The 27,574-nt window shown below is 37.1% G+C and overlaps 1 protein-coding gene across 2 annotated transcripts in view; it reads right to left on the reverse strand.

Moving 5' to 3' along the window:
• The window catches only part of klf7a (Kruppel like factor 7a), a gene marked incomplete at its 3' end in the record, with an annotated part of 36,817 nt that extends 33,029 nt beyond the window's left edge, over nt 1-3,788 (reverse strand). Inside the window, exon 1 of one of the 2 annotated variants that reach the window (XM_081360381.1) lies at nt 3,484-3,600. In XM_081360381.1, the coding sequence (XP_081216507.1) occupies nt 3,484-3,585 (102 nt within the window). In that variant the 5' untranslated portion in view covers nt 3,586-3,600. Of the gene's footprint in view, nt 1-3,483 lie in introns of both variants that reach the window. The other variant, XM_081360380.1, reaches the window with a different exon arrangement.
• Between the last annotated feature and the right edge of the window lie 23,786 nt (nt 3,789-27,574).

Here is a 27,574-nt window from a genome sequence, read left to right on the forward strand (position 1 = left end):
TGGTGGATCCGAGCGCGCAAAGATGCAAAAGTACAAAAACATTTCCTTAACCACATCCTGATTAAGAATCTCTTATAAAGAAGGGATCAAACTTCCTCGCTGCGATTACAGTATTAGCATGCAAATGAAATGTGGTAAAGACGTTTCAAAGATCTACAAGTGCAGTTTTCTTTTTGTGCTTGTCAGTCATAATTCTAATGCTTATGAGTAGTTCCATGCTTGCCATATGACAAATCATGTAAGAACAGCAGGGAAGCACTATTAACCAGCACCATTAAATGACTGAAACCTCATGCTGTGGGAAAAGTGCTATTTTTGACATCTACATCAATTAAGATTTTTTTCTTAATCTCATAAAGCAAATGCTACTATTAGATCTGAGTAAAGTGGCATAATTTTACTTTACTGTTTATAGCATGATTAGTAAAATACAAAGTGGGACAAAATTGAGCAATTAATACTCACTGTTTTGAGTGAGTTGGTTTTAATTTTTTTGCACTGATGCCATAAATTATTCATAACAAAAGCAAAATCTTTTGGTTTGCATTCGTCGGTTTCCAAATAAAAAGAAAAAATCTAATTAAATGTACCGTTCATTTGTAAAGTGTTTAATTCAATAGTTCAACGGTAAAATTAAAATAAAATAAATAAAAAGAAGAATAAAAAGTAATTGCATTAGCTGTCATATTCATTTTTGTATTAATCGTGGTATTTTTCAGCGACTCTTTCTGTAGGTTACGTCAATTCGCCAGTTGGTGACATGACGACAAGTGACTGGAAGAGTGAGTCAAGGAAACTTTCATTCAACCAATCTGTAAAAAATTAGTTTCATTCAAATCATACTTCTGATTTGTTTAAAAACTCTGATTCATTCAGGAGCAAAACAAGTGATCGTCTTTATGAATGAGTCACTAAACAGATTTGAACGTTTCTGCAGTGACTTTTCATTGGCGGAGCAAAAAAAAAAAAGACAAAGTTACTGGCAATATTGTGTCTAAAATTACTCATGATTAAATTCGAATTTATTGAACTGTTGTATAAAAGCAATATTACGCTTGCAAAATACAGTTTTTGTGGAAACAATCTTGCTCATGTGATACAGCATATCACCAGTACAAAAAGTTAAAAGTAAAAGACTCAAAACAGTGATACTAATATTTTAAAACAGATAGTATAAATGATGTAAAATCACTGATATTGTAATACAAGACTCTGGTCATATCATCCATCTCTAATACTTCTTATTGTGGTTAAATAGAGGGAAACATCTCATAAAGGCATTCTTTTCCTTGCTCTCCACCACAACATGTTATTGCAGCTGCAAGCAAAGATTTCAAAACCAAGCCTAAAAATATCAGACAGTTGAAATGAAAGCAATGAGAACAAAAGACATTTCAAGTTCCCCTAAGTCCCAAAATAGATGCCATGAGACAAAAGCACTCCAGAATAGTCTGATGTGCCAATGTATCCCATGAGTTCCAGAATGGTCATTCAGTTTCGATGGGGACAGACGCCATACCATTCTCTGTTCCAATTTTGCAGATACCCTTCTCCACAGGAGTAGGTGAGTCACACTGAGAGTCTCTTCAAGGTGAGGTATTTTGGATATCCTCTGTCATGGCTATAGGGCATGTGATGGTTGATGGAGGAGCTTCAGGCAAGGATCTTTTGTTCTATATTGAATTTTGCAACTACACAATCCCTCCTTATCACTTTTCAATAGGTCCTCCCCTGACATAGCTGGATACTTGAGACGCGTATTGAAAATTGAATCGTATTTTTCTTGTAATATCATATTTATGACCTGAAATGGCCTCTGAGGTCTTTGAGTGCAACGTTGACGTCAATATGCTGACTGACATTTTGCTCAACTAAAGTCAGGGTGTTTTTACACAGTCTTTCTAAAGACAACGCACATCATTGCCATCCACATTTAATCAATTTTAAGCACAACCAGAAGAGTAACATGAGGTGAAGAGCTGCAGCGTCTAGAGAATAAGTAGTCTTGTAGGCCTATTAAAGCTTGGAAGAAGGTCTCTACTGTTTTGGCCTATTTCTTTCCACTTACTAGGGATTACACGGTTTGTGAGCAATATTCGCTGCTTTGGAGGAAGTCTGGCCTTTAGGATCACTTAGCACTACAGAGCACCAAGGGCACAGGAGCTATATTGAGGTCAAATGTCAGTCTTTGAGCATTTCTTATTCATATAAACCATTGAAAGTCAATAGCAAAGACAAACACTGGCTCCCCAACTCCTACATGCACACTTACTAGTCCTACTATGAACTTTTCTTCTTCAACATCAAGGTTTTAGGTTCAAATTTACATGAACGTATAAGTAGTTTCTGTAACTGGTTACCATTCTACAATTTTATCCCCATAAGCTTCTATGTAGTTCACTTATATTTAAAAGTACAAAAATTTCAATTCATATAGCTCATAACTACATGCATTGCATGTGAATTGTCACTACATGACATTGTATGCAAACCTGCATATAAGCAAGTAGAGTGATCCATTTTCAAAATGACCAATACTGCATGACCATCTATCAAAACTCAAGGTTAGAGGCATAATGACCAAATAAACCAACCAATAAACAATGGTGCCAAAGCAGCCAGCATTAGATGCATCATATTGAGAAAAATGCAATCAGAACCCAAAGGTTAATAAAAATGGCCGAGCAATCTAAAAATCAATGCACGTTGAGAAAGCAATGCACCGGCATCAATGGATGGACCATGCTTTGCCCCTTCAGCACTGCGGAGAGCTCAACTCTGCGCAAAGCATGCCTCCATCCATGCGCTCGCGACGCGCCACAGTCATTACTCACATGTGCACGGTGCAAACCAATTCTGTTCCCTAAATGGATTTCATAAATCTCAAATCGTTGTGAATGCACGAGTGAATAAACCAACGTCCATGTGTGCTTTGTCCACGCGCCGCATGGCTCCATCCTCGTGAATGGGAAAAAGTGGCATTTGCATGAAAATGAGTAGATTATACATAAGATTCTACACAGTTTCATAGATATGCGCACTATATACGTCTGTCAAGCACGTTTAAGAGCCAGACACATTACGAGTCAATCACGCGCATGCATTTATATATAATGCAGTAGAGTCGAGAGTCTGTGCAGTGCCAAGGGAACTGAAAAAACACTGATAGGACAGATGTAGATCTATTATTCAAAGAGTCTCTGTTTGTATTATTCAGATCTTAATTTCCCAGCATGTTTTGCTAACATTGCACTAGGTAGCAAGAAGTAAGCTGTATGGCATGAAAGCATCAAATTATTTCAACCACGTGGTATTTTTCAAATGCATATGCAATACTAAAGACACCTTACGCAGAGTTGCAATTATGCAAAATGCAATAAATACTGTTTGTCGCGTATGTATAAGTTGCGCGTGCACGCAAGAGCGCACTGACAAGCGAAAAAAGTTGGATAAATTGCAAAGACAGAGATAAAAGCAATTCACCTGCTGCCAGTTTTCCTCCAGAGACGGCATCGCGGAGAAGTAGCCAGTGTCATGAACAAGTTGAAGTTCTTGAAAAATACTGTAATTGGCCAGAACATCCATGTTTGTGCAGCTAAACGGTGCGTTTGAGAGACTTTGATTCTCTGCGCGAGGAATCCGCGTTCGCTTCAGCGCGAGCGACTGAAACATTCAGATCAGTCACGAAATCCGACACGTTTCAGTTCACTATGGACACTAAAATATGTTTAATAGTAAAGGATCCATCCATCCAGGTTTGTTTGCTTTCCTCACAATGTTTCTGGAATGTGAGCTGCAGGAGCACAGTAGCTCACAGGTTACTGTGTCAGTCAGTGTGGGGAGCCACCGTACCGTCTGCGGATGGCCGCGAATCAGGGGGGCGTGCTTATCTGTCAATCAACTTCGTGCGTAACCATATAAGGAAAAAAGGGACGAAAACTTTGGTGGCGATTCAGAAAGGCGGAGCTAAACTCGGACAGTGGGAGGAGTTCGATGCTGTTCTGGACTTCTGATTCGTTCTCCGAATTGCCACTCACAACATACATGCCTTTGAAAGACGAGCTATATTTAGAACGCTATATAACATACGAATCAGCGTTCGAGCCTCATTCGAAGCAAGAGCTTCCAGAGAGCAGCAACGTAGTGGTTCAGGTCTGTTCAACACACTGAAGTGGTGAAAAATACACATTTAAAAACACTTGACGCTCCAGACGTTAACAGAGATTATGCTAACATAAACAGTGAGAGAATTCGCACAGTTAAAAATGGTCGTCACTGTTGCTGTCTCAGTAAAAGAGGTTGTTTTGAGATCCGTGATATTTAGTTTGATTTACTTGAATCAAAATGAAATGAAGCGCACAATTGGACACAAGTACACCGGTAGCCTACAATAAGAGTTAAAGCGGCTGCAGACTCTGCCAGATAGATAAATAGCTCAATATGAACTCATTTGCTTTCAAAATCTCTCCGGGTAAAACCTTTACATGACACTTTGTATTCCTACCTATTTATATCTATCTATCTATCTATCTATCTATCTATCTATCTATCTATCTATCTATCTATCTATCTATCTATCTATCTATCTATCTATCTATCTATCTATCTATCTATCTATCTATCTATCTATCTATCTATCTATCTATCTATCTATCTATCTATCTATCTATCTATCTATCTATCTATCTATCTATCTATCTAATGCACTCTGTAACCCTGACTTTTGATTTGCTATGTGCAGCTTAAGTCGCGTGTTATTTACATGGAAATCAGATGGCATATAAGCTTGAGTACCTCTTTGAACTATAAGTACTTCGCAGCCATCTCACAACATCCCTGACCTTGTGTCATGCATGTAATTAGATAAGTGGAACCTATAAAGTATGAGAGGCTCTGAAAGGAAAATCTTGACCAAATCTGTTCGCTCTTTCACTTCAGCGGGAAAGAAAAGCGGGGGGAAAATCATGCAATAGGCTTTAGTTGTTATGGCTCATTTGATTTGAATTATTCATATTCTTCACCAGATGATGCTTTGGCTCTTGGTGAGCATGTGTTATTTCTATCATCTGGTACCTGCTCTGTGGAATGAGGTATGAATGAATTCATGACTTCACCGGTGAATTTTAAGAGTGACCTTAAAAAACACTCTGGAGACAGAGGAGGTATAAAGAACGAATCTGTTTCTCTCCTCTATAGCAGTTTTCATTCAAGATGGTCTGAGACGCTGGGATTTTCCTCTGTGTTATTAGAACAGAAGGCTGGAGGATAGGGGGATTGTTCCATCAAAAGTGAAGTCTTGAGGTTTTAGCAGTCATGAACGTCCTCTCACTTATGGATGTGACTGACTTACATGGAGGCGAATGGTTCTTTGGAGATTATAAATGTTTCTTGATAGGTTGTTTAGATCAGTGGTTTGGTGCTTCACAGAGCTGATTTTCTAAAGAATTAAATAATTTAAAAAAATCTTAAGAATGTAAGACTGCAAGGGATGCTGACAAATAAGAATGGGAAAAACTTAGCTTAAAATGCATGTAACAATTTGTTCATTTTTTTTTCACAAATGTTTTTCGTGTTTTATACAATTTTCAACAAAAGTTGTATTAAGAATAAATGGCTATAACAGTGTCAAGTAACCATTAAGTAATTATTTTAATTTGTTTCCTGAACATACATTTTTTACAAATATTATGCATTTTTTTAGGTTGTCTTGGGGTTGTACCCTTTGACATTTGGCAACCTGAACCGTAAATGTCATAAAACGGTCAATTAATCTGATACTTTTAAGAGACTTTGACACAGCATAATCTTTTCAACATAAAGAAATTGCTTCCTGCATATTTCAAACTTAAAAAAAAAAAACACTTTTAAATTAGCTTTCATCTTCAGTCTTTTAATCATACTCTTTTATTTTCTCAAGCAAGTTACACCAGTTACTGTAGACATACACAAATAAATTAAAATTAATTCAGTAACTAGTCATCACCTTTGAAGAGATGTTTTCATAATTTTTGAATAAATTGTGTTTTTAATTCTGTTAGCAAATGAGAGAATGAGCGTGATGACATATTGACCCCTTTCATTAGTACATGGAGTTCTTATTTTTAAGAGTGTGTGTTAACTAATAAGTACAGTAAACCTCTGTCCCTGATAAATCAGCTGTGCATGTTAACTGCAAATATGGAAATGAGTGGTCTGGAGACAGTTTGTTTAATTTGAGTGAGAGACTGTAGAGATAAGACTTGAAGAGTGAAAGACAGCTGGAAAGTGAGAAAGTGAGGTAATTGTAATCTGCCTCAGTGTAAAGCCTACTTTTTCTTCCAGCGTGTGTGAAATGTAGCTGATTTGCTCTCTTTGTGTAAGCCAGGTTTATGTGTGCCTCCCCAGCCCACCCCTGTGCGTCCACAGTGGCAGCGAGTGCTGTAATCTCATTATTCTGCTCTGGGAGACTGGCTGTCGGCCCTGGAACTACGATTTACACATGGCATTTCAACAGGGAGGGGAGGGCCATGCTGTCGATGAAGCGCCCACTGACATTTATCCATTTGACACGTTAGCCTCTCTCTCTTTCTCTCTTTCTATCTCTAACTTATACACACAAACAAACACCAAATGTGTTTTCCATTCCACCTATAACACAGCTATATTGGCATTAGGGATTTAGTGTTTCCCAACCAACAGTGCACATTTTAGATGTCTCCCATAAACTGGGTACAGACTTCACGGTTTTAAAAGTTGTCGGATCACTGTTCTTCTTTCACAACATGACTTCTCTCACAAACCTCTGTCTGGGGTTCCATTTAGATTCTGTTGTGTCACATTACGCGACATTACATTTCAATAGGAAGAATCGTCAATAACTCTGTATGGTCTGCGAACGACGTTTCACAACCAACACACGAGAATTGATACAGGAAATAACGTAAGATGAGACAGGATTTCTTCTTGTTAAAATGAGAATAAGCTTGTGGTCAAAGTTGTCTGTGTGCCGATTTGCAGCGAAAAAAAAATGAGGCAGATAATGGTTGCTTGCAGAGTTCTGTTGCAGGTCTATGACAATGTATCTTGCTCTCTCATTGGTTGTTGCCATCGCCGATGGTATTTCCAGTCAAAACACATTTCACACTGCATGACTCTGAGTTACAGACAAGTCCAGATATGTAGCATGCTAAACGTTTCCATGGCATCGGCGACGCATCAGTGCTTCTCTCAGATCGCATTTTTGATCATACACACTACGGGATTGTCACTCACGGGAAAGAGCACCGATTTGACTGCAGTTTCTACAAAAAAATCGGTGAAAATCGTGTTGCTGTCCGAAATCATGTAATGATTAGGTATTTGAATTTGAATTTTCTTCATGACCGTTCTGTATTGTATAAATTTGGATTGTATTTTTGAAATTCTGAAGTACTACATCCGCCATGCTCCGCTTCACTGGTAAAGTGTCTATCGTTGTGTACTTCAGAAGTAGAAGGTCATCCACGTAATTTTCGCCTACTGTTTTTTTAAAGGCACACTATGCAGTTTCCGTTTTTCTCAAACAGCGACCCCTAGAGTCGCTGTGGAGTGCTTGTATTTAACGTTACTGTCGTAAATACCACTCTCGCAGAGCCGTCTCTGCACTCTTCCGACCGCTTTCTTTGTTTTCTTCGTTGACTCTGCCATGATTCACGTCTGAAATGCGTGCTTGTGTCTTCCATAGAGGCTGCTTCATATTTTGTTGATGTATGTGACGTCGCGCCGTAAAGCAAGTCGTGAATCTCGCAAGATTTGTCGGGACGCCACCTCTCACACTTGCATTGCTGGGTTCGTTTTATCATCGAAATGATTTCCAAGCTGTTATATTAAGGTTCAAATCTTGCATAGTGTGCCTTTAAATACTATGTATTCTGACATTCTAATCTGTTGACGTTCTGTTTTTACACATAGTAGTAAGGAAGTATTCGATTTCGAACAAAGCTTTGGTGTGCCTAGCAACAGGATTGGGGAAAACTGGTTAAATGTATAGTTCATCAAAAAATAAAAAGCATGTCATAATTTATTCATGTCGATCCAAACATATGACTGCAGAACACAAGAGAAGATATTTTAAAATATCTACTCTTTTAATCCGGGGTCCAATGTTGTTTTGACCCCGTTTCTCTAAATATCTTCTTTTGTGTGCCTCAGAAGAAAGTATAAGTTATACAGGTTTGGAACGACATGAGAATGAGTAAATGATGAGAGAATTATCATTCTTGGGTGAACAATGCCTTTAAAGTTGCCCCTTTGCACCTGATTCTCTTTCTTATTGCACTTTCTGGTCTCATTGCGCATGTTATTAAAAAAAAAAAAAAAACCTTGTGGCTCTTGACATCCATTACACACTAGCATTAAGTTGGTGACTTTTTCACAGGCAAGTAGCACTCATATTTTCTTCAGAAAATGTAAAATTTTAGTTTTTAAATCGCAATCTGAGTTGATTTGTGTCTTACGCCAAAGTAATGAGAAGTGAACTTGTATTACCCTCACACAAATTCTGCTTTTACCCTTCTGTGCACCGCACATCTCTGAAAGTGTTCTCTTTTCTTTTCCAAAACACGCTGTTGATTTTGCATTAATATTAAAGCAGTTGCACTGACTTTAAAGGATATCTGAACCGAAGAGCCAATTACCGTCACCGTATTGCTTCAGAAAACCTGTCATCTGACTTATCTCTACAATAAGTCCAGTCATATTGCCCTGATTTTATGGCAAATGCCGTAATTTGTCCGTAACCACACAGAGGCACTGACGAATACATTAATCTCCACTCTCCTCCATTTCGTTTCACTGCTGACATAGCTATTTACTGACAGTTAGTGGTATTACGGCATTAATAATGGAAAAGATGCCATCCACCACACCATCATGCAAAGGCTAATGGCAGCAAACTGCATATTTGGAGTTTTTCATGTTTCATGTAATGCCACAGCACAAGACACAAGAATCAAAAAGAATTTATGTGCATGAAATTAAATTTATCAACTGCTAATGATGGAACATGACTAAAGATAAAAAGAATCATTTTTATTTAAAACATAATTTGGTGCATGCTTTGCTGCAGAATAGAGAATACATGGTAAAAATCCTGTTTACATTGCAAAAAAAAAAAGGCTTTTACATTTCATATTGGACTTTTTGAGCCACGAACAAAGACATTTTGAATCTACTTAACATATTAGATCAACAATGTTCCACCAAAAGTTGTGCCCGATTAGTCTGAGCAAACTGCTTCATATTGAACAATGTTGCTGATTGACGGCATGAATGGTTTATATGATTATTGTTTTTCCTCTTGACTTTTTGTTTTGTCTTTATGTTGTTGCTGATTGTGTTCGTCAGTTTTTAATAATAATGTTTGTAGTTCATTACTATTGAGGTTTGTGTGTTAAGTGTTGAGGTTGACTGTGACGTAGTATCTTTGTGTTAAATAAAACGATATAAAAAGGACTTTTCTGAAGTAAGAAATTATATGAGGGACAAATACCAAACATTTCCTATTGGCTTGTCATAATACTTTGAGGCTTGGTTGAGTTTGTCGTTTTCATTCTTTTCAATGACTCAGACATTAATTGTTTCTGGCCTTCTCAAGGGAATTTAGCTTGTTTTAAGGACGGTTATTGGAGTATTTTAGCCGTTCATTGAATGTTGAATAGACACGGATATCATTTTCACTTCGGCCTTTATTTTTGCATAAGCCTTTGAGGCTCGATTCTGATCATTACATTCAATCTGTTACTCATCTTGAAGAACAAGCAATGGAAATATCGTTACTGTCGACTCGGCTCCGGTTGCTCAAGAGGAGAGAATAGAATGCTACAAAACGCCCTCTCAGCTCGCTCTCGCAGTTAATGCTGCGCTGGTGCTTCTCATGCCAAGCGAGAGGAATAAACAGCAGAAAGCAGACAAGAGAAAATGCAGACAGGACCACAAAGGGCAGAGCCTCTCAAGCCAATTAAATGAGAGAGAATGGCACACAGACAGGAAATTTCCTCTGACCTCCCTGCCTTCCTCTGAAAGGTTACAGGGATGCAAATGTGGCCTCTGTGGAGAATATTGATAATCACGCTTGCCTTTTGTTGGTCTGTGTGGTTTTTGTAATGGGCTCAGGAGAGACTGGACTTTTTAGATGTCATTTCATGAATGCAGTTCAGGTAATTAGAGTGATTTTTGCAGAAGCTACTGGAGGTTTACATGATAATTGCATGCGTAGAAAAGGAATATCACAAATTAGATCTCCTTAATATCTTAATTGTTTCTCCTAGGTGGCAGATGAAGACTTTTAAGTGTCCTGCTTCTCAGGTTTTCCCTCTAAAGACAAATACCCCAGTAATCTCACATTAACAATGTCTCAAACTGCGCTCAGGTATGCCAAGATCCCTAAGCCTCCTGACTAAAGTCAAAATTAACGTTAAATTAAAGTTTAATCAAAGCAAACTTTTAAAATAAAGTTTAATCAAATTCTTCCTAAGTCAAATAATCTTAGCAATCCACATTTGATTTGTTGCTCTATACTAAACCTCAGCAGTGAAACTTTGCTTTGGGAACAAACAGACACCCAGTTGTTGCGATCAATTCGCTCACCAGTTCTGTGATAATGTATGCAAGTCAATATATTTAAATAAGTCATCTGCATAAAGTCAAAAGCCATTTGAAAGAGCATAATTTTCATTGATCAAGCTCCCTTTAGATCTGTGTGTTGTCAGTTTTTGCTAAATAGCTTTAACAAGCATCTAAAAGGAGTCTTTAGAGAAATCAAAAACTGCTTAGTGGGAGTCTACATAAAGACAAATCTGCATTGATCAGAACCCACTGTAGCTCTTTTTGAGCTGGATATGTGAAATGAAGGAAGGCAATTATAACTCCGCTTTGTGTAATGTTGACATAATGCAGAGATTAATTCAGACGAGCAATGAACAGTGTGTGTGTGTGGACTGAGTTTGATTGTTGGTGTTTGCATAGTGACTGAGCACAAAAGAGAAGTCAGAGGTCACAGATTTGAGCCATTCACCAGGAAACCATGGCAACGGTCACAGTGTAGCAGCTGTCAGGTAATGACATTCACTGACTGGTGTGTATCTTTGTGTAAAGGGGGAGGGTGGTGTCTTTACACAAATCATTCATCAACTGAGAGTGACATATGCCTCTTTAAGTACCAAACCATTACGGTAAACAAGGCAACATATGCATCACATTAAGTTTTCACTAAAATACCATATCTACTACAGTTATTGTTACTGTAATACAGTTAGTTGTTTGGTTTTTGCAACCGCTGTCACTACAATAAATAAAAACTACAGATTATGAAAGCCATTTGCATTGTTTGAATTCCATTTAATGTATAATTTTTTCAAACTAATAGTATAGGGGCGCGTTTATTGAAATGATTACCGTAGTAAAGGGGGATGAAAATGAAGTAACTAAAAGTAGTTATTATTTTAAGTGCATATTCATATACATTATCTTTTGTATTTCGATTGAATTTAAGAATCAAACATGCATTATCGAATATGTGTGGTTTGAAGAGAGCCTTGAGACTTTAGTCAGCATGGATGCTATTTAATTGGATGCAAATGAAAATGAGGCTGTGAGGGGTGGACATACTGTCAGTTCAGTATGCTGTACTGCAGATTGTTGAGCTGTTGAAACACTGATTTAGTGAATAAATTTAGTGAATAAAAACCTATCTTGAAAATTAGACTTGGCCTAGAACCTTCAATACTGTTTATGCTGACTAAAGTGTACAGAAACTTCCTCAAGGCAATCTTTTGAGGCAAGAAGACATCAAGGTCCGTGCAAATCCAGGCGGCTGTGATATCCCATAAAAACATTGCATCTGATAGAGCTGATGAGAAAACATAAAATTGGTTGCATTGCTATTTAGAAGATATTTGCTTTATTGTATGTCTAATGAATTTTTTTTTTCTAGATCACAATTATTGTACACTATTAGAAGAAAGCTATAGGGCTTCCCATACTGGGATCAACTTATAGATCTAGTTTTAATTCATTAATTTTGTTTTAATTCATTTTTAATTCTATACTTTTTCACTATAAAAAACAAGTTATACATCGAAATTATTAAGTAGTAATCCTTATTTAAGTATCCTCAAATAGATTTTTTTTTTTGACATAAAGCATTTTTTAAAATTCAGTCAATTCTATATAGAACCCAACTGAACCGTAGAGTGCAGCTTGTAAGTCAGTCTGAAGGCAGTTTCCTGATGAGGTACCGTCAAACAAAACTGTTGTGTGTTCACTGATTGACTGAGCAGTAAGGTTTCAGACACAGGCTACACTCCAGCCAAGAGGAAAAAGATTGTCTGTTCATCCTTTTATCCAGCAGCTCAGGCCATGCACACACATCTGCTCTGACACTAGACAGTCTTTATCGGGAGCGTTCAGCTCCCTCAGTTCATGCGAGGCTACTGATAACAGGTTTCTCCGATCAATACACAACATGCCCCTGCAGACCATCTCAGGCACTGTTTTCATCAGCGCTATGATTCTGTGAAATAACTTCTTTTTTAATTATGTCTTTACCTCCAGGCTCCAGTGGAAATCATAACTTGTCCACTCAGAGGTCAACAGAACCAGAGAATCCAAAAGCTACACTTGTCCACAAGTGGATGGGGCCATTAAATTTGTGTCAAGGTCTTACGGTACCTGGCATCAAGACACAGGCATTTAACAATAGGTAGGCCTATTGCAACTTTTTATAATGATCTAAAAAAATAAATAATACAATACAATACAACATAATATAACATAACATAATAGTAAAACATATAATTTATTCACTAATTTATTTATACCATAAACAATATATATATATATATATATATATATATATATATATATATATATATATATATAATTTTAGCTATTCATCTAAATAATAAAATGAAGTAAAAGATGGGTAAGAATAGTCTTGCTGTCAGTTGGTTGTTGACTGGAGTAACGTCGAGATCACATGTTCCGTGTCTGATCCCGGTCTCCTGACCTTCATGTGGCTCCAGCCAAACACATTCCAAGAATCATGCAGAAGATGACTGTAACAGCACAATGTGAGGTCTTTTCAGCTAAACGTTTAATAACGTCTGCTGTCCCCCCACCATGTATCTGTTAGTGTCATGTCATGTGATATGCGACATTATACACACTCATTCATGCAGATCGGCTCCAAATGTAACTCTTTTTATGTTATTTATATGCTCTCAAACATTATAGTTTTTTTTATAGGTACAACATTGTCATAGCATGCCCGCTCTTGCAGCTCTCAGCAAAACTATTCTTTTACCTTTTTATTTTACTTTCTGCAGTCTGGACTTTTAATTTTAGCTTTCATTATTTTTCTTTAAAGCATTTCATTGCATATGCATAGTGATAAACAAATTCATAATTTATCTACTTTCAATTAAGATTATGGAAATAACCAAAGTTCCATGCCATTTCTATCTTTTAAAAATGTATGTTTTTTTTATTTGCTTTATATTTTTACCCTATAATCTCAGAAAAAAAGGTACTAAAGCTGTCACTGGGACAGTTCCCTTTAAAGGGGTTCTAATATGTACCATTTAGGTACTAATATGTACACTTTTGGTACCAGTATGTACATTTGAGGGACTAAAATGCACCTTTTGGTACAGTACCAATATGTACCTTTGAGGGACTAAAATGCACTTTTTAGGTACAAAGGTGTACCTTTTGAAAAGGTACCACCACAGCGACAGCTTTTGTACCTTTTTTCTGAGAGTGTAAATGCCTGTAATGTTCGACTATGCGTCTGGTTTTGCTTTTCGGATCTCTCTGTGTTTTTGGCTAAATCTCTCAACTATACCCTCCAGTTAGCCAGATAACCTCTGTTCCTTGAGTGTCTCAGCCATGGAATTCTATTAAGATTTCAGATTAGGGAGAATTGTGATGGTGAATATGGATGAAATTCTTTTGGGACAGTGAAGAGCCTCAGAATCCATGACCTCCAGAAAGAGAGAAGGATAGATGGCTTTGTCATAGACGATTCAGGACTCTTTGGTCTTGTGGATTGAAATTGCGGTACACATGTGAATATACAGTCTAAGACTAGATTTAACCAGGCAGGCACTCATAGCAGTTGTAGTAGATGACAGTGCAAGTATGTGGAGGAAATGTCTGTAATTCCGCCCCTCATATAAACTTTCTGCTTGCGCTGGTCAAAAAAAAGGCTACCTATTGATTCCTTTAAAAGCTTAATATTAGTCTGGGAATATTTTTATAGGGTATGTGTGGTTTAAAGGTTCTGCTGATGGCAAGGTTTTGTTTGAACGAGTCATCAAGGTATACAGTACTTTCTTTTAGTGCATCCATATGGATTTGCAAGTAGTTATTAAGCCCACCTCTATAAACATTATTTCTTTTTTATCCACAACCACAAATTACCAAAAATTTCACTCAAAGCAAAGAGTTTTGGGGCTTTTCAGACTGAAATCGTTTACCCAGGGCCACTGTTAACTCTGAATTAAAGTGTTGTCTTGTTGTCTTATTCTATGTTTTGCTGTATTTTATGCTTTACCCTCGATTATGGTGCTATTTGAATTATTGTAAATACGAGTTTCCTCGTCCGAAATTGGACATGAATGCCCTCTCAAGCTGTATTTACTATTGGAAAATAATTTTGATACCCGAATTTCTGAGTTGGGCGGGCCATAAACTTTAAACATGGCGGAGGGGAAAACGATTGCTGCTGCGACTGCTATTCCTCATTATGTTTTCCAGAACGGCCACACCACCTTGTCTTGTCATTAAAGTAGTACATACATTTGAATATCCATTTGAAGCATATTGTATGTTTTATACACATCGAAAATAGCCTGTATTTGACCGAAATTACAGAATCGTTAGTATTTTATTAGTTACATTTTATTCAAAATGCATTATATTTTGGTTTTATATTATTGCATTATATTAGGTATCTTTAACTACTATGTACTAACATTTAAATTTATAATTTGATACAATGCACTTATTGTGTACATACATGCTTTTAGATTGTACTTATATTAAACAAAATTCCTGCATTTGATTACAGCTTATTAATTAATTTCTGTTATTGCATAAATACACTGTTGACCCTTCCATTGCACTTTAACCCACCCTTAAAGGAGAACTCCGGTCAATTTTAACATTGAGCTCATTTTTTTGTACATTTTTTTTTTTTGTGAACATATTTTTTTATTTTGTATTACAATACAAATACAATACAGGATTTTCACAAAAAACAAAAAAAACAAAAAAAAAAACAACAACAATAAACACCCTCCCTACCCCAACAAGAGAACCATAAAGGTATATTCACACCCAATAGATAATAATAATAATAATAATAATAATAAATAATAATAATAAATAAATGATAATAAAAAAATAAATTAAAATAAAATAAAACAATTATAAAATAAAATAAACAAAAGCCCAAGATCACATTATTGGTATTAAACAAGAGTCTTTCCATTCTGTTCCAGAAAATGAAGGAAGGAGTCCCAGATCTTGTAAAATATGTGCTTTTTTTGTTTGATTGAGTAAGTCAGTCTTTCCATTGCTATACAAGAAGACAATTCTTTGATCCAGAGTGATAAAGATGGACAACAAGTATTTTTCCAGTGTATGGCAATCAGGCGTTTCGCTTGCAATAAACACAGATTTATAAGCTTCTGTTCATGTAATTTCAAAGATAAGGCAGGTGGAAGTAGACCAAGAACACAGATTTTGGGGCAAACAGGGATGTCTTTAGCAATAATTTTGGATAATACACTGATTACTTCTTTCCAAAAGGATTGTAAGTGCTCACATTGCCAGATGCAATGAAATAATGTTCCTTTATGAGTTGTACATTTTCCACAGATATCTGGTATATTTGGATTGAATCTATTCAATTTTTCAGGTGTTATGTATGTTCTCATTAACCAATTATATTGGATCAATTTAAAACGAGTATTTATTGATAATGTTTGTGCTTGGGCACAAGTTTTTTCCCATTCATTTTCAGTGACATCCATTTGGAGATCATCAATCCAAGCCAGTCTTTTATGATTTGTTGAGTCTTTAGAGGCATTAACAAATTGACTGTATATCATAGAGATTTTACCTTTATCATTGGGATTTTTAACTGCCAATTCTTCTAAAATACTTAAGGGAGGACACTGATATGAATGAATCTTAGATCGTATGAAATTACGGATCTGAAGAAACTTAAAAAAGTGAGACTGGGGGATTTTGTGTCTTTCCCTTCAAAGGACATCAATGTATTCTCTACATAAAGGTCTGCTATTTTCTGTATGCCTTTCTGCCACCACAACTTAAAGCCTGAGTCTGATTTGCCTGGAGTAAACATTGCATTGCCCCAAATAGGGGAAAGTTGAGATAATACAGGTGTCACTCCCAGCTCAGCTTGTGATTCATGCCATACTGAAATAATGGTTTTAGCAAATGGGTTAGTTGTATTTTTTTTGAGTCTCCTTACAGAGTCAGAGTATAAATATGTATCAAGACTCAATTCTCCTGCATCTTTTTTTTCAATTTGAACCCATGGAGTATGAGATGGACTAGCAAACCAGAAACATGCGGCTCTTAGTTGGGCTGCCTTAAAATACCATAAAAGATTAGGGAGTTGTAACCCCCCTCTTTCGAATGGAAGGTACAGAAGCGATAAGCGAAGCCTGGAGCGTTTCTTGTTCCAAATAAATTTAACAAATGTCTTCTTCATATTTGAAAAAAAGGAAGGAGGAGGAGTTAGGGGAATTGATTGAAACAAATATAGAAATTTAGGGAGTATATTCATTTTAATGGTGTTCACCCTTCCGATAATGGTGAGAGGGAGAGACATCCATCTATTTAAACTTTCATTTACTTGAGCTATCAAGGGAGTATAGTTGGACGCAATCAGATCCTCCACCCGTGGAGTAATTTTGATTCCTAAATATCTAAATCCATCGATAGAGGTTTTATAGGGATGTTGAATTGTTGGATTCAGCCTTTCTTGATCATTAAGAAAGAGTATAGATGACTTTGATTTGTTAATTTTATATCCCGAAAATATTCCAAAGTCATTAATCAAATTGTTAAGAGTGGGTATCGAATCTTTAAGTTTAGTTAAATAAACAATTATATCGTCTGCAAATAGCGAAATCCGATGTTCTAGGCCTGTAATTTCAATTCCCTTTATACCTGGGCACGTTCTAATCGCAATTGCCAGGGGTTCCAGGGCCATCACAAATAACAATGGAGAGAGTGGACAACCTTGACGAGTCCCGCGATATAAATTAAAAGGTTTGGAAGTTAAATTATTTGTAAGGACCTCTGCTGTCGGGCTATGATATAAAATCTTTACCCACTGGCAAAAGTTCTGACCGCATCCAAAACGTCTAAGTACATCAAATAAATAAGACCATTCAACTCTGTCAAATGCTTTTTCTGCATCTAACGATAAGATACATGAGTCTGTTGATCCATTCTTCTCATAAATAATATTAAGTACTCGCCTAATATTATGGAAGGCCTGTCTATTTCGGACAAAGCCATTTTGGTCAATTCCTATTATGAAGGGCAAGTTATCCTCTAGTCGAAGGGCTAAAACCTTGGCTATAACTTTGGCATCGGAATTCATTAAAGAAATCGGTCTATATGATTCACACCTGTCTGGGGGCTTGTCAGGTTTGGGGATGAGTGTTATTAAAGCCTCTCTAAGAGATGGGGGAAGGCAGCCCTCGAGTAAAGACTCTTTATACATTTCTAATAACGGAATCACTAATTTATCCTTAAAGGTTTTATATATATCTATTGGTATCCCATCAGGGCCAGCTGTTTTACCACTTTTCATCTTCATTATAGCATTTAAAACTTCATCACTAGTTAAGGGTTCATCCATTTGTCTTTTGGCTTCACTGTTTATAGATGGGAATTTGAGATTATCTAAAAATATATTTTGCTGCATACTCTGACCTATAGATTCTGCTGTATATAATGCTTGGAAATATTTGGTGAAAGTTTCATTGATCTCCGTTGGGTCTGATGTCAGATCACCAGCTGTTGTGTAAATACTGTTTATTGCTTTACTCGATTGTAATTGTTTAATCTGCCAAGCTAAAAGTCTGCCTGACTTCTCTCCATATTCATAAAATGTTTGCTTAAGACGGATTAGGCTGGCTTCAGCTTTTGCTGCAGATAGTTCATTATACTGCGCTCTTAAAATCAGCAGTTCCTGCTTATGAGGATTTGAATTTGACTGGTCTGTGTAAATATCTTGTTCCAATTTTCTTATTCTTTCATCTAAATTTTGTAATTCCAATTTCATTTTATTATTTAAGGAACTTGTGTAGCTTATCATTTGACCCCTGAGGTAGGCTTTAAAAGCTTCCCATCTAACAGATGCCGATGTTTCTTTCAAATTTATTGTAAAGAATAAATCTATATGAATTCCAATGAACTCCATAAATTTTGAGTCATGGAGCCATCTAGGGTGTAACCTCCATCTACAATGTCCCTTAATAGTTTTTGACATGTTATATACAAGTTTAACAGGGCCATGATCTGAAACCACAATAGATTCATAAGAACAGTCAAAAATCTGGTGAAATAAATTATTAGAAATCAAAAAGTAGTCTATTCGTGAATGTGATTTTTGTGATGAACTATAGCATGAATATTCAGTTTTGTTGGGATATTTCCTCCTCCATGGATCGCATAAATCAAATTCTTTTTTTGAAACTATGAAGTGTTTTCCTACTTTGCATGTGAGATGTGTCTTTACTATTGTACCTATCTAAATTTGGGTTTAATGTTACATTAAAATCGCCTCCTATGATTAAATATCCAGATTGGGATGCCAAAGTTAAGAACAAGTTTTCAAAAAATTCTGGACTGTCAGAATTGGGCCCATACACGTTCACAAGGGTAATTGTGTTGTCTATAAGATTGCCTTGTACAATTAGATATCTACCAGATTTATCTGGAATTACTTTTAAAATTTTAAATGGAATGGCTTTATGAATCAAAATCATTACTCCCCTTGAGTTAGATGTATATGAAGCAGAAAATACTTGGCCCTGCCACCTTCTACGTATTTTTAATAATTCACCGGACAAAAGGTGCGTTTCTTGTAGCAGTACGATAGGTGTTTTAAATTGCTTAAGTCTAGTCATGACCTGTTTTAACTTGGAAAGTTTGCCTAGTCCCCTAACATTCCAGGAAATAAATGTTATCTGAGATTCACTTGACATGTTTTAAAACAGAACATTTCCATAACTCTGTGATCAATACACACAATGAATAATAACAGAAAAATAATAATAATGAAAAAATATTAATAAAAAAAAGAAAATGTTTGGGTGAAAAAAAAAACTTTGAATGCACTGAGCTGCGATTTTGCATACCATGGCTCTTGAACGCTCTTGAACAGAACAACCCGGCGTTCACCCCCTTCCCACCAAACTGCAAAGATTCTTCAACAGGCTCATCTGGTCCTACAACTAGGAACAAATCCTTGGCCAGCACAGAAAAAAAAATGTTAGGCATCAGCCTATCCACAAACAGCCATTAAACAATAAATATTATCTCCCCTCAGATATTCGTTGAACTAATTCAGTTTCAGATCGAGTTAGATTTAGATATAGCCTATTGTTTTAACTTTGACAGATTAATAGGCTACTATCCGTTTCATCCGAGCCAAACCGAAAGATCTTGGTTATGATATCAGCATTGATGAATAAAACTGCTTGACGTTTCAGTCAAATACTAGGATCTTTCCGTTGCTCTCCTGACGCTTCTCCGAATTCCTGTATGCATTTCTGTACATCTCCCGCCGTCTCGCAAATCTTCCACTGACCCTTATACAGCAAGCTCAGTTTGGCTGGATAGACAAATCTGTATGAGATGTTCAGTGTTTGGAGACGCTTCTTCACATCATCGAATTCCTTGCGTTGTTTCCTCACCGCTACTGAGAAGTCCGGGAAAAACATTACTTTGTGTTCCTCATACTTCACTTTTCTCATCTCCCTGGCGGCTTGAATCACTCTCTGCCGGTCGCGAAAATTGAGGAATTTCATGATCAGGATTCGCGGGTACTGTTGCGGCTTTGTCGGTGGCTTGCCGATTCTGTGTGCTCTTTCGATGATTATTGGACTCGGAAAGGTAGATGCTCCGAACACATCAAACAGCCACTTTTCCAAAAAGTTTGCCGCATCTTTCCCTTCCACTTTTTCAGGGAGGTTAACTAGACGGAGATTACAGCGACGGTTGCGGTTCTCTAAGTCAGTGGTTCCCAAACCTGTCCTGAAGGCCCCCCAACACTGCACGTTTTCTTTGTCTCCCTACTCAAACACACCTGATTCAACTCATCAGCTCATTATCACATGGGTTAATTGAGCTGATGAGTTGAATCAGGTGTGTTTGATTAGGGAGACAACGAAAATGTGCAGTGTTGGGGGGCCTTCAGGACAGGTTTGGGAACCACTGCTCTAAGTCATCCAAATCAGAGGTGAGCGTTGCGATTCGACTTTCCAGTACGTTAACAGTTTTCTGTAACTTTTCCACATTATCCTCGGTTTCGCTAATTCGGTGCTCCGCTTCTGATATTCTGCCACCAAATTCAGAAATGTCACTTTTAATCTCTTGAACAGCATTCAGGACGCCTTCGAATTTTGAAGAGAAAAAGGTCTTCATGTCAGCGATAGCCTTCATTACCTCATTATTCTCTTCGTTGATCACGCTACCCACTGGTTTAACGCTAGCTTCATTCCCGTCGGGAGTTTCCTCAGTTTTATCCATATTTTTCTTTGTGGTTCTTCGATTTGCCATGACGAATCAACAATTTTTGTGGTCACGGCTAAACTCGGATAATACCCAGACAGCTAAATGTCTTGAAGAGCTTTAAAAACAAAAAATCAGGCCGTTTGTGGTAGGAGCGTTAAGTCGTACGTCTATCTAGCTCGCCGCCATGTTGGATCCCTTTTTTTGTACATTTGGAGTGCTGTCAATACAGAGAACATTACCATACCACCAAACCTGTCCCTAACCATACCCGTATCACACCTCAACAGCAGCAAAGGTGTTTTGCAATACAACACACTTTAAAGCACATTTTACTTATTTTTTGATGTCAGTACATAGTACTTAAAGACACCTAATATAAACTGTGACTATAAGATCTCCTCAAGAAATAGGAAGAATAAACCTGGTGTTCTCCTATTCTTTCAGACAACAAAGCACTTGAATGCGACAATATAGAAGTGAATGACAGGTGATTGTCTGTATTGGGTCAATGGGGTCTATTGTAGTTTGAACCCCAATATTTATGAAAATATCTATTGTTTGTGTTCCACAGAAGAAAGAAAGTCACACGAGTTTGATATGTGAGTAAAAGATGACAACATTTTCCTTTTTGAGAAAAGTATTGGACTGTAAACATTCCATTGAACATTCTATCTGTCGATTAACAAAAGTTTGCTGTGCAACTGCAGATGTGACCTACTGAGATAACCGACAGTAAGTGCCCTACCGAAGGGCAAAACGGTGATTGGGCGGGAAATGGTTCATAGCGGCCCCTCAGTGTTCTTCTAGCCTGCAGTGTTTGTGTCAGATCCCGAACCGCGAGACCACTATCATTCCAGAGCATATCAAGTCAAGCCACCTTCATTTATATAGCGCTTTTTACAATACAGATTGTTTCAAAGCAGATTTACAGTGATAATAGGAAATGAATGCAACAAGGATTGTTTTGGCTGTACAGCAGCTCTAGAAGAAAGTCATTGTTCTAGCTTAAGTAAGTTTTTAATTGGTTGTGGCCTATATTGCTCATTTTAATGCAGACAAGGAAGAAATTAGTAAAATCATATCTCAGCCGCTCCGCTCACCAGGAATCACTCTAGGAAGTCGTCGCTGTTTTCATTTGCAGTAATTAGACCCATCCTGAGATAGTTCATCAGGGATCGTCTCTCACCGAATCATGTAGACGTCGACATCCTCCTCCACCTGTCTGGACTGCAGGAAGCTCTCCGGGTAGCTGTCAAATGCAGCGTTTCATACTCTATACGAGTTGCACCATGCCCTCGTTTGGTATCATACCTTCTTCAACGACGGGGGCGGTAGTTCTCTCCGCCTCAGGGCCCATATCATCTCTGTCACGGGGCCCGTACCTTCCCCCACGGTGGAGCTCATGCAGTATTGATGGAGCAGTAGTGCTTTACGGGGACACTGTAATTACGTCCCTTCATAAGGCCAATTTTGGCTGGGTGGGCTCATAACCTTTCTTGGCTGTATGTGCATCAGGGGGCCCATGAGACAGAGTTCATTAGGGCCTGACACCGCACTAGACGGGGAGTAATGGGCCGAGGCGAAGCGTGCTGTTTATCTTAGGCCATAGAGGCTAATGACGGGGCGTACTGTGTGTGTGCGTGCTATTGAGCTGGCCTTGGGGGTGGAGAGATTCCATTAATAGGCAAAAGGCGTGGGACACCACTTTCTTTATTAGAGCTTTTGAAGCTGGCTGATTGCTCACAGCTCTCCATACAGCTGGGGGCTTATTTATTTATTTATGCCCCATCCTGACAGAGGCGACGGCGCTGCTCTTCCAAAAATGTGCTTTGAGGGCAGTGATAAACAAATATCATATATGACATGAATGTGACATAAATGCTTTATATGGCCCAACTGTCTTTCCCTAGATATACTATAATTCATTTTACCGCCAACAATAATAAAAGTAAACGCACTTGTGACAAATACACGACCAGGCTTGCACTTCTGACGAAGGAAATTCCAGTGCATTAATGACAGAAAAGAAGTAGCGTTAGGTTTAGGTATTATATATGGGTTCTGTGTAAATTAATTGGCATTGTTAACATGTTGGTAATAGGGTCTTCTGGGTAGATTCTAGGGTGTTCTGGATGGTTGCTTTTGGTGTCAAGTCAATATTATCTGGAAACGTTAGCCCTCTTTTCAATAAAAATGAAAAGTGTATAAAAATGAAATTGAAGTTTTCAAAAGGTTTGGGTCTGTAAGGTTTTTTTAATACGTTTTTTAAGAAGTCTCTTAAGCTCACAGAGACTGCATTTATTTTATCTAAATATAGTAATAGAATATTGTGAAATATTAAAATAAATGTTTTTAGATGTAATTTTTTCCTGTGATGCAAAGCTGAATTTTCAGCATCATTACGCAGTCTTCAGTGTCACATGATCCTTCAGAAATCATTTGCTTATGCTGTGCTAAATAAACATTTCTTATAAATATACATTTTGAAAGCTCTGCTTAATATTTTTGTGGAAACTGTGATAAAATTTGGTCAGGATTCTTTGATACAAAGTTGAAATAGCTTCTTTTTTTTTTTTTTTTTTTACAATTTAAATGTCTTAACTGTCACTTTTGATCAATTTAATGCGTCCTTGATGAATAAAAGTATTTATTTATTTATGTATGTATGTATGAACCCCAAACTTTGGAACAGTATTCATATCTAAAATATATTGGACTTATATTTGAATATATAGAATATATAGAATATATTTGAAAAAAAATATATATATATTCAAAAATCATATTGTATTCAGAAATCCTAAAATCCTAAAATATTGCGAAAAAACTGCAATAAATCACCCCCCCCCCCAAAAAAAACATTTTCATCCATCTTCATCATCTAAAACACTTTTGAAAGACAAAATGCAATTAAAACTCATTAAAGAGAACTAAATGACAATAATATATTCATAAATGAAAAGAAAAGCCCTAGCAGAGCAAACAATTGGCCTCAATCAGTCAAGTGAAGCCACATCATCAAAGTGTCAATGGCGTTGAATAACAAATGCACTGCAGCTGTTGCTTAGGACAGAGCGTAATGGTTTCGATAGACCAACGGGGCACGAAGACCCACACAAATGTGTTGATCTGATGCATGGAGGCAAACGCGGCAAATGGAAGAGAGCTTGTACAATTAATAAACACGGGTCTCAAATGGACTTCTGGTGATCGCAGAGGGACCAGCTGAGACCGAGTGGTGCAAGTAGCTCGTTTAGTCGATGCAAATGTTTCATGCATTACTCTCTGTTGCACTCCATGGGTGTGCACTAACATGCCGAGGAGGCTGTCAAAAACCTTGCTTTGATCACGCAGCAATGGGCCCCAACGGTAACATCACAGCCGAGCAGCAAAGCAGGCATTTAGGGAAGAGGGTAATATTGCACTTTGCCAAGGACTGCTGTGCGTGTGTATGTGTGTGTGTGTGTGTGTGTGTTCACTTGCTGGCCAGAGCCAGATTGCTTTACTGATATAGGAAGATCTTAAAGTAGGTTAGATCCAACATACACATGTTCTCCTGGAAAATCCCTTAACAAAATGCACCATCAAAGACCGATAATCTCAGTCAGGACCTCTGACCCTGTTCAAACACCCACAAGCACTGTGGCAACACTGTCCCCTTTGTCCATTTAAACCCTATACTCAAAACAGCTGTAGTGTATAGATACAGCCTGAGGTCATATGGTTTACTACTTTACTGATATTTTGTTCTGTTTCTAGACATCTAGAATGAGGGTACAAAATATACTCAAGCCCCATACTGCACAAAACCAAAATATATTAATACACCAAGTAAAAAAATAACAACAAAGAAAACAATTTGATATGAAAGTGTCACAAAATATCAATGCTGTTCTGCTCTGTGTGCCGCACCCAATGTGACACTTTAACTCTGTGTCCCATGAAGGCAATTTCAAGGTTTCCCCGGAATCTTCCACAGTAATATATAAGCTTTGTTCCCAAATACAGTGTGTTGCCTCACTGTATACTGCCTACATGGTCAACTGATCCAAGGCAGCATCCTGGAAACTCAAGTGTCTGAATTAAAATGCTCTATATAGGTAGGAACTCCTCTGCACATCAATGCTATTAGTTCATGGGAAACTCAATTTCTATTCTATTCTATTCTATTCTATTCTATTCTATTCTATTCTATTCTATTCTATTCTATTCTATTCTATTCTATTCTATTCATTTTGATTCTCAAAATGTGAGAGGAATACTAGAATTTTTTTTTTTTTAGGTTTCTTACCTGTATTTTGAATTATGCATTGCATTGTATATTGTTTTGGGGTTAACGGAAATTTCCACAAAATTACTGGATAATGGCAGAAAATTACCAGAACATTTTCCGTTTTTATTTTTTACATAGTGATACTCTAATAAGCATACATTAATAATAAGCAAACATTCACATATTTTTGAGGATTTGGTTGGCAAAATATTAAATGAAGCAACATTTTGAATGTTGTGAACATTTTTTTTAATCTATGTTGATAAATATCACAATATTATTTTTTTATTATTATTATTATGTATTATTTATTTTATTGTCATGAAATGGATTAAATATATCTTATTGTGTTCTTTTAGTGATAAAACTTATAGAAAATGTGACTTGTTAATGTTTTTAACTTTATATAACTTTGAATTGATAAACCTGATAACTTGATATTATATTTTTTTTACAGTGTTTCATTAAGTGCACTTAATATTTTAAATATGATTGGCTATGAGGGCTGGTTGAAATGAATGAAAACCCCCCCTTTAATATCATGATATATACTGAATATTCTCTTTGTTTTATCTTTTTTTATCCTTTTAGAGCCCGTGGTCTCTGTATGTGTGAACATCCTATTCCATGGAAGAAAGTCATACAGGTTTGAATGAAGCAACATGAGGGAGAACAAATCATTTTGTGTCAACTTTTATATTAATATAGCCATCTACAGTAATATTGTGCTCTAACACTTACATATTTTTATGTTAATGCTTTCTTTGTTTCATATTTTGGTGCATCAAAATTTAGAAATAGGTTAATTACCATTATGCAACTACCTTGTCTTTGATGTCATTGCAACAACATTGTTCATTTCGAGTCATATTGCATATCAAATGTCAACTCAGATCCAAACTATATGACAACATGAGATTAAGTCAGCAAGAGTTTTTACAAATGTCAAAAGACAACCCACAATGCAGTTTCCTTTTTAATGATCTAGAAGAGGTGTCATTGCTTTTTGTCAGGATACAATTCAATTTGTAGTTGCTGCAGTTGAATAGCTATCAGGTTTGACAAAATTAGAGAAAAAAATGTAAGTTACTCCCAATCCTACCTGAGCTATCGTTGTTGTTGAACACGTTAAATTGGAAATCTCAAATGTACCAACAGCTGTCATGTGTGGCTATTCCCTCTAGCATGGCTGGACTGGGATCTTATGATTGTCTTATGATTGCATCGGATCCTGATGGCTACGGGGAAAGTAGTGTCGGCAATAGGGGGATTATTTCTGCTTGGACCAATGGGGAGCAGGTGAAGAGCTAGAGTAATTAATATCTGTCTTTTCAAGCCTGTATTTTGGCGCTCAGTGCCTGTGCTTGGAGAAATCAAAAGTATGAGGGTATTGTCTTTGCCTGTGGGAACGTGCTACACTAATGCATGGAAAGACAACACACATGCGAGTGTGTCTACTCTGCTTTGTCGATTTCAATTTTGGGCCAAGAATGTGTACCTTGCTAATTACTTTAGCTTCTTTTTACTCAGCATTCACTTTGAGTGGACTGTGCGTTTTCTGCGACACACAACTTGCCTTGTTTAGCATATGAGAACCAAACACCAGAGTACTAAGATGCTAATGCCCCATCTAAACCGCAAGCTAATGATGTTGCATGGCATGACAAACATCATCAAAGTTGTCTACACATGTCATGTTTATCATTAGCAATTCAATTTTGTTGCATCGGTCACAGTGTAGATTCCATAAATGCTCGACGCAACATTATGCAATGCTACAAAAGCTTCGTTCCAGTTCGAAAACTACATGCACTGAAAAAAAAAAAATTGGTGTAGGATTCATTTTGAAACGATTTTACTCTAAATAATTACAAAGAAAACCGTGTTGAGCTCACATTTCTGGTTGTTGTACAGCTAAAAAAAAGTTGGAAGAGAACTGTCACAAACTTCTGTAGCGCAATGATTTGTAGGCAATATTAGCCCAAAATCATGCATGGATGCACTCTCTACAAATCCACTGGAAATTGTATACCATCGAGGCACCTTTGGCATACTCTTTTCATCATACTATGATTTGAGACACACTAATCCTAATCTCACATACTATTTAGGATGAATAATATGCAAATTGGGATGTTGCCACGGTTAGAGGTGCCGCATACCGACAAACTTTCTATCACTCAGCTCTTCTCAGCCAGCCCAATCACGGCGTGTGTGTACTTAATTGGAAGGCACTGAAGGATGAAAAGACACTTCTGTTGGTGAACCAGGCAGAGCATGTCAGAGACACATACAAGCTGCAATATGACACTGAAGGAAAGCCGATGCTGAATAAACCTTCCCTGACCAGAAACAAGATTTCATAAGGGGCTAGTCAGTCTGCAGAATTATATTAAACATCAGAGGGCAGCGCTGGCTGGTGTCAAAGGTTTGTGTTAAAGGAAGATTTCACCCAAAAATGAAAATATTGTCATTATTTACTTATTCTAAACCTGT

The sequence above is a fragment of the Scardinius erythrophthalmus genome (assembly GCF_964197995.2).
Source record: "Scardinius erythrophthalmus genome assembly, chromosome: 3".
In the NCBI taxonomy this organism is placed as follows: domain Eukaryota; kingdom Metazoa; phylum Chordata; class Actinopteri; order Cypriniformes; family Leuciscidae; genus Scardinius; species Scardinius erythrophthalmus.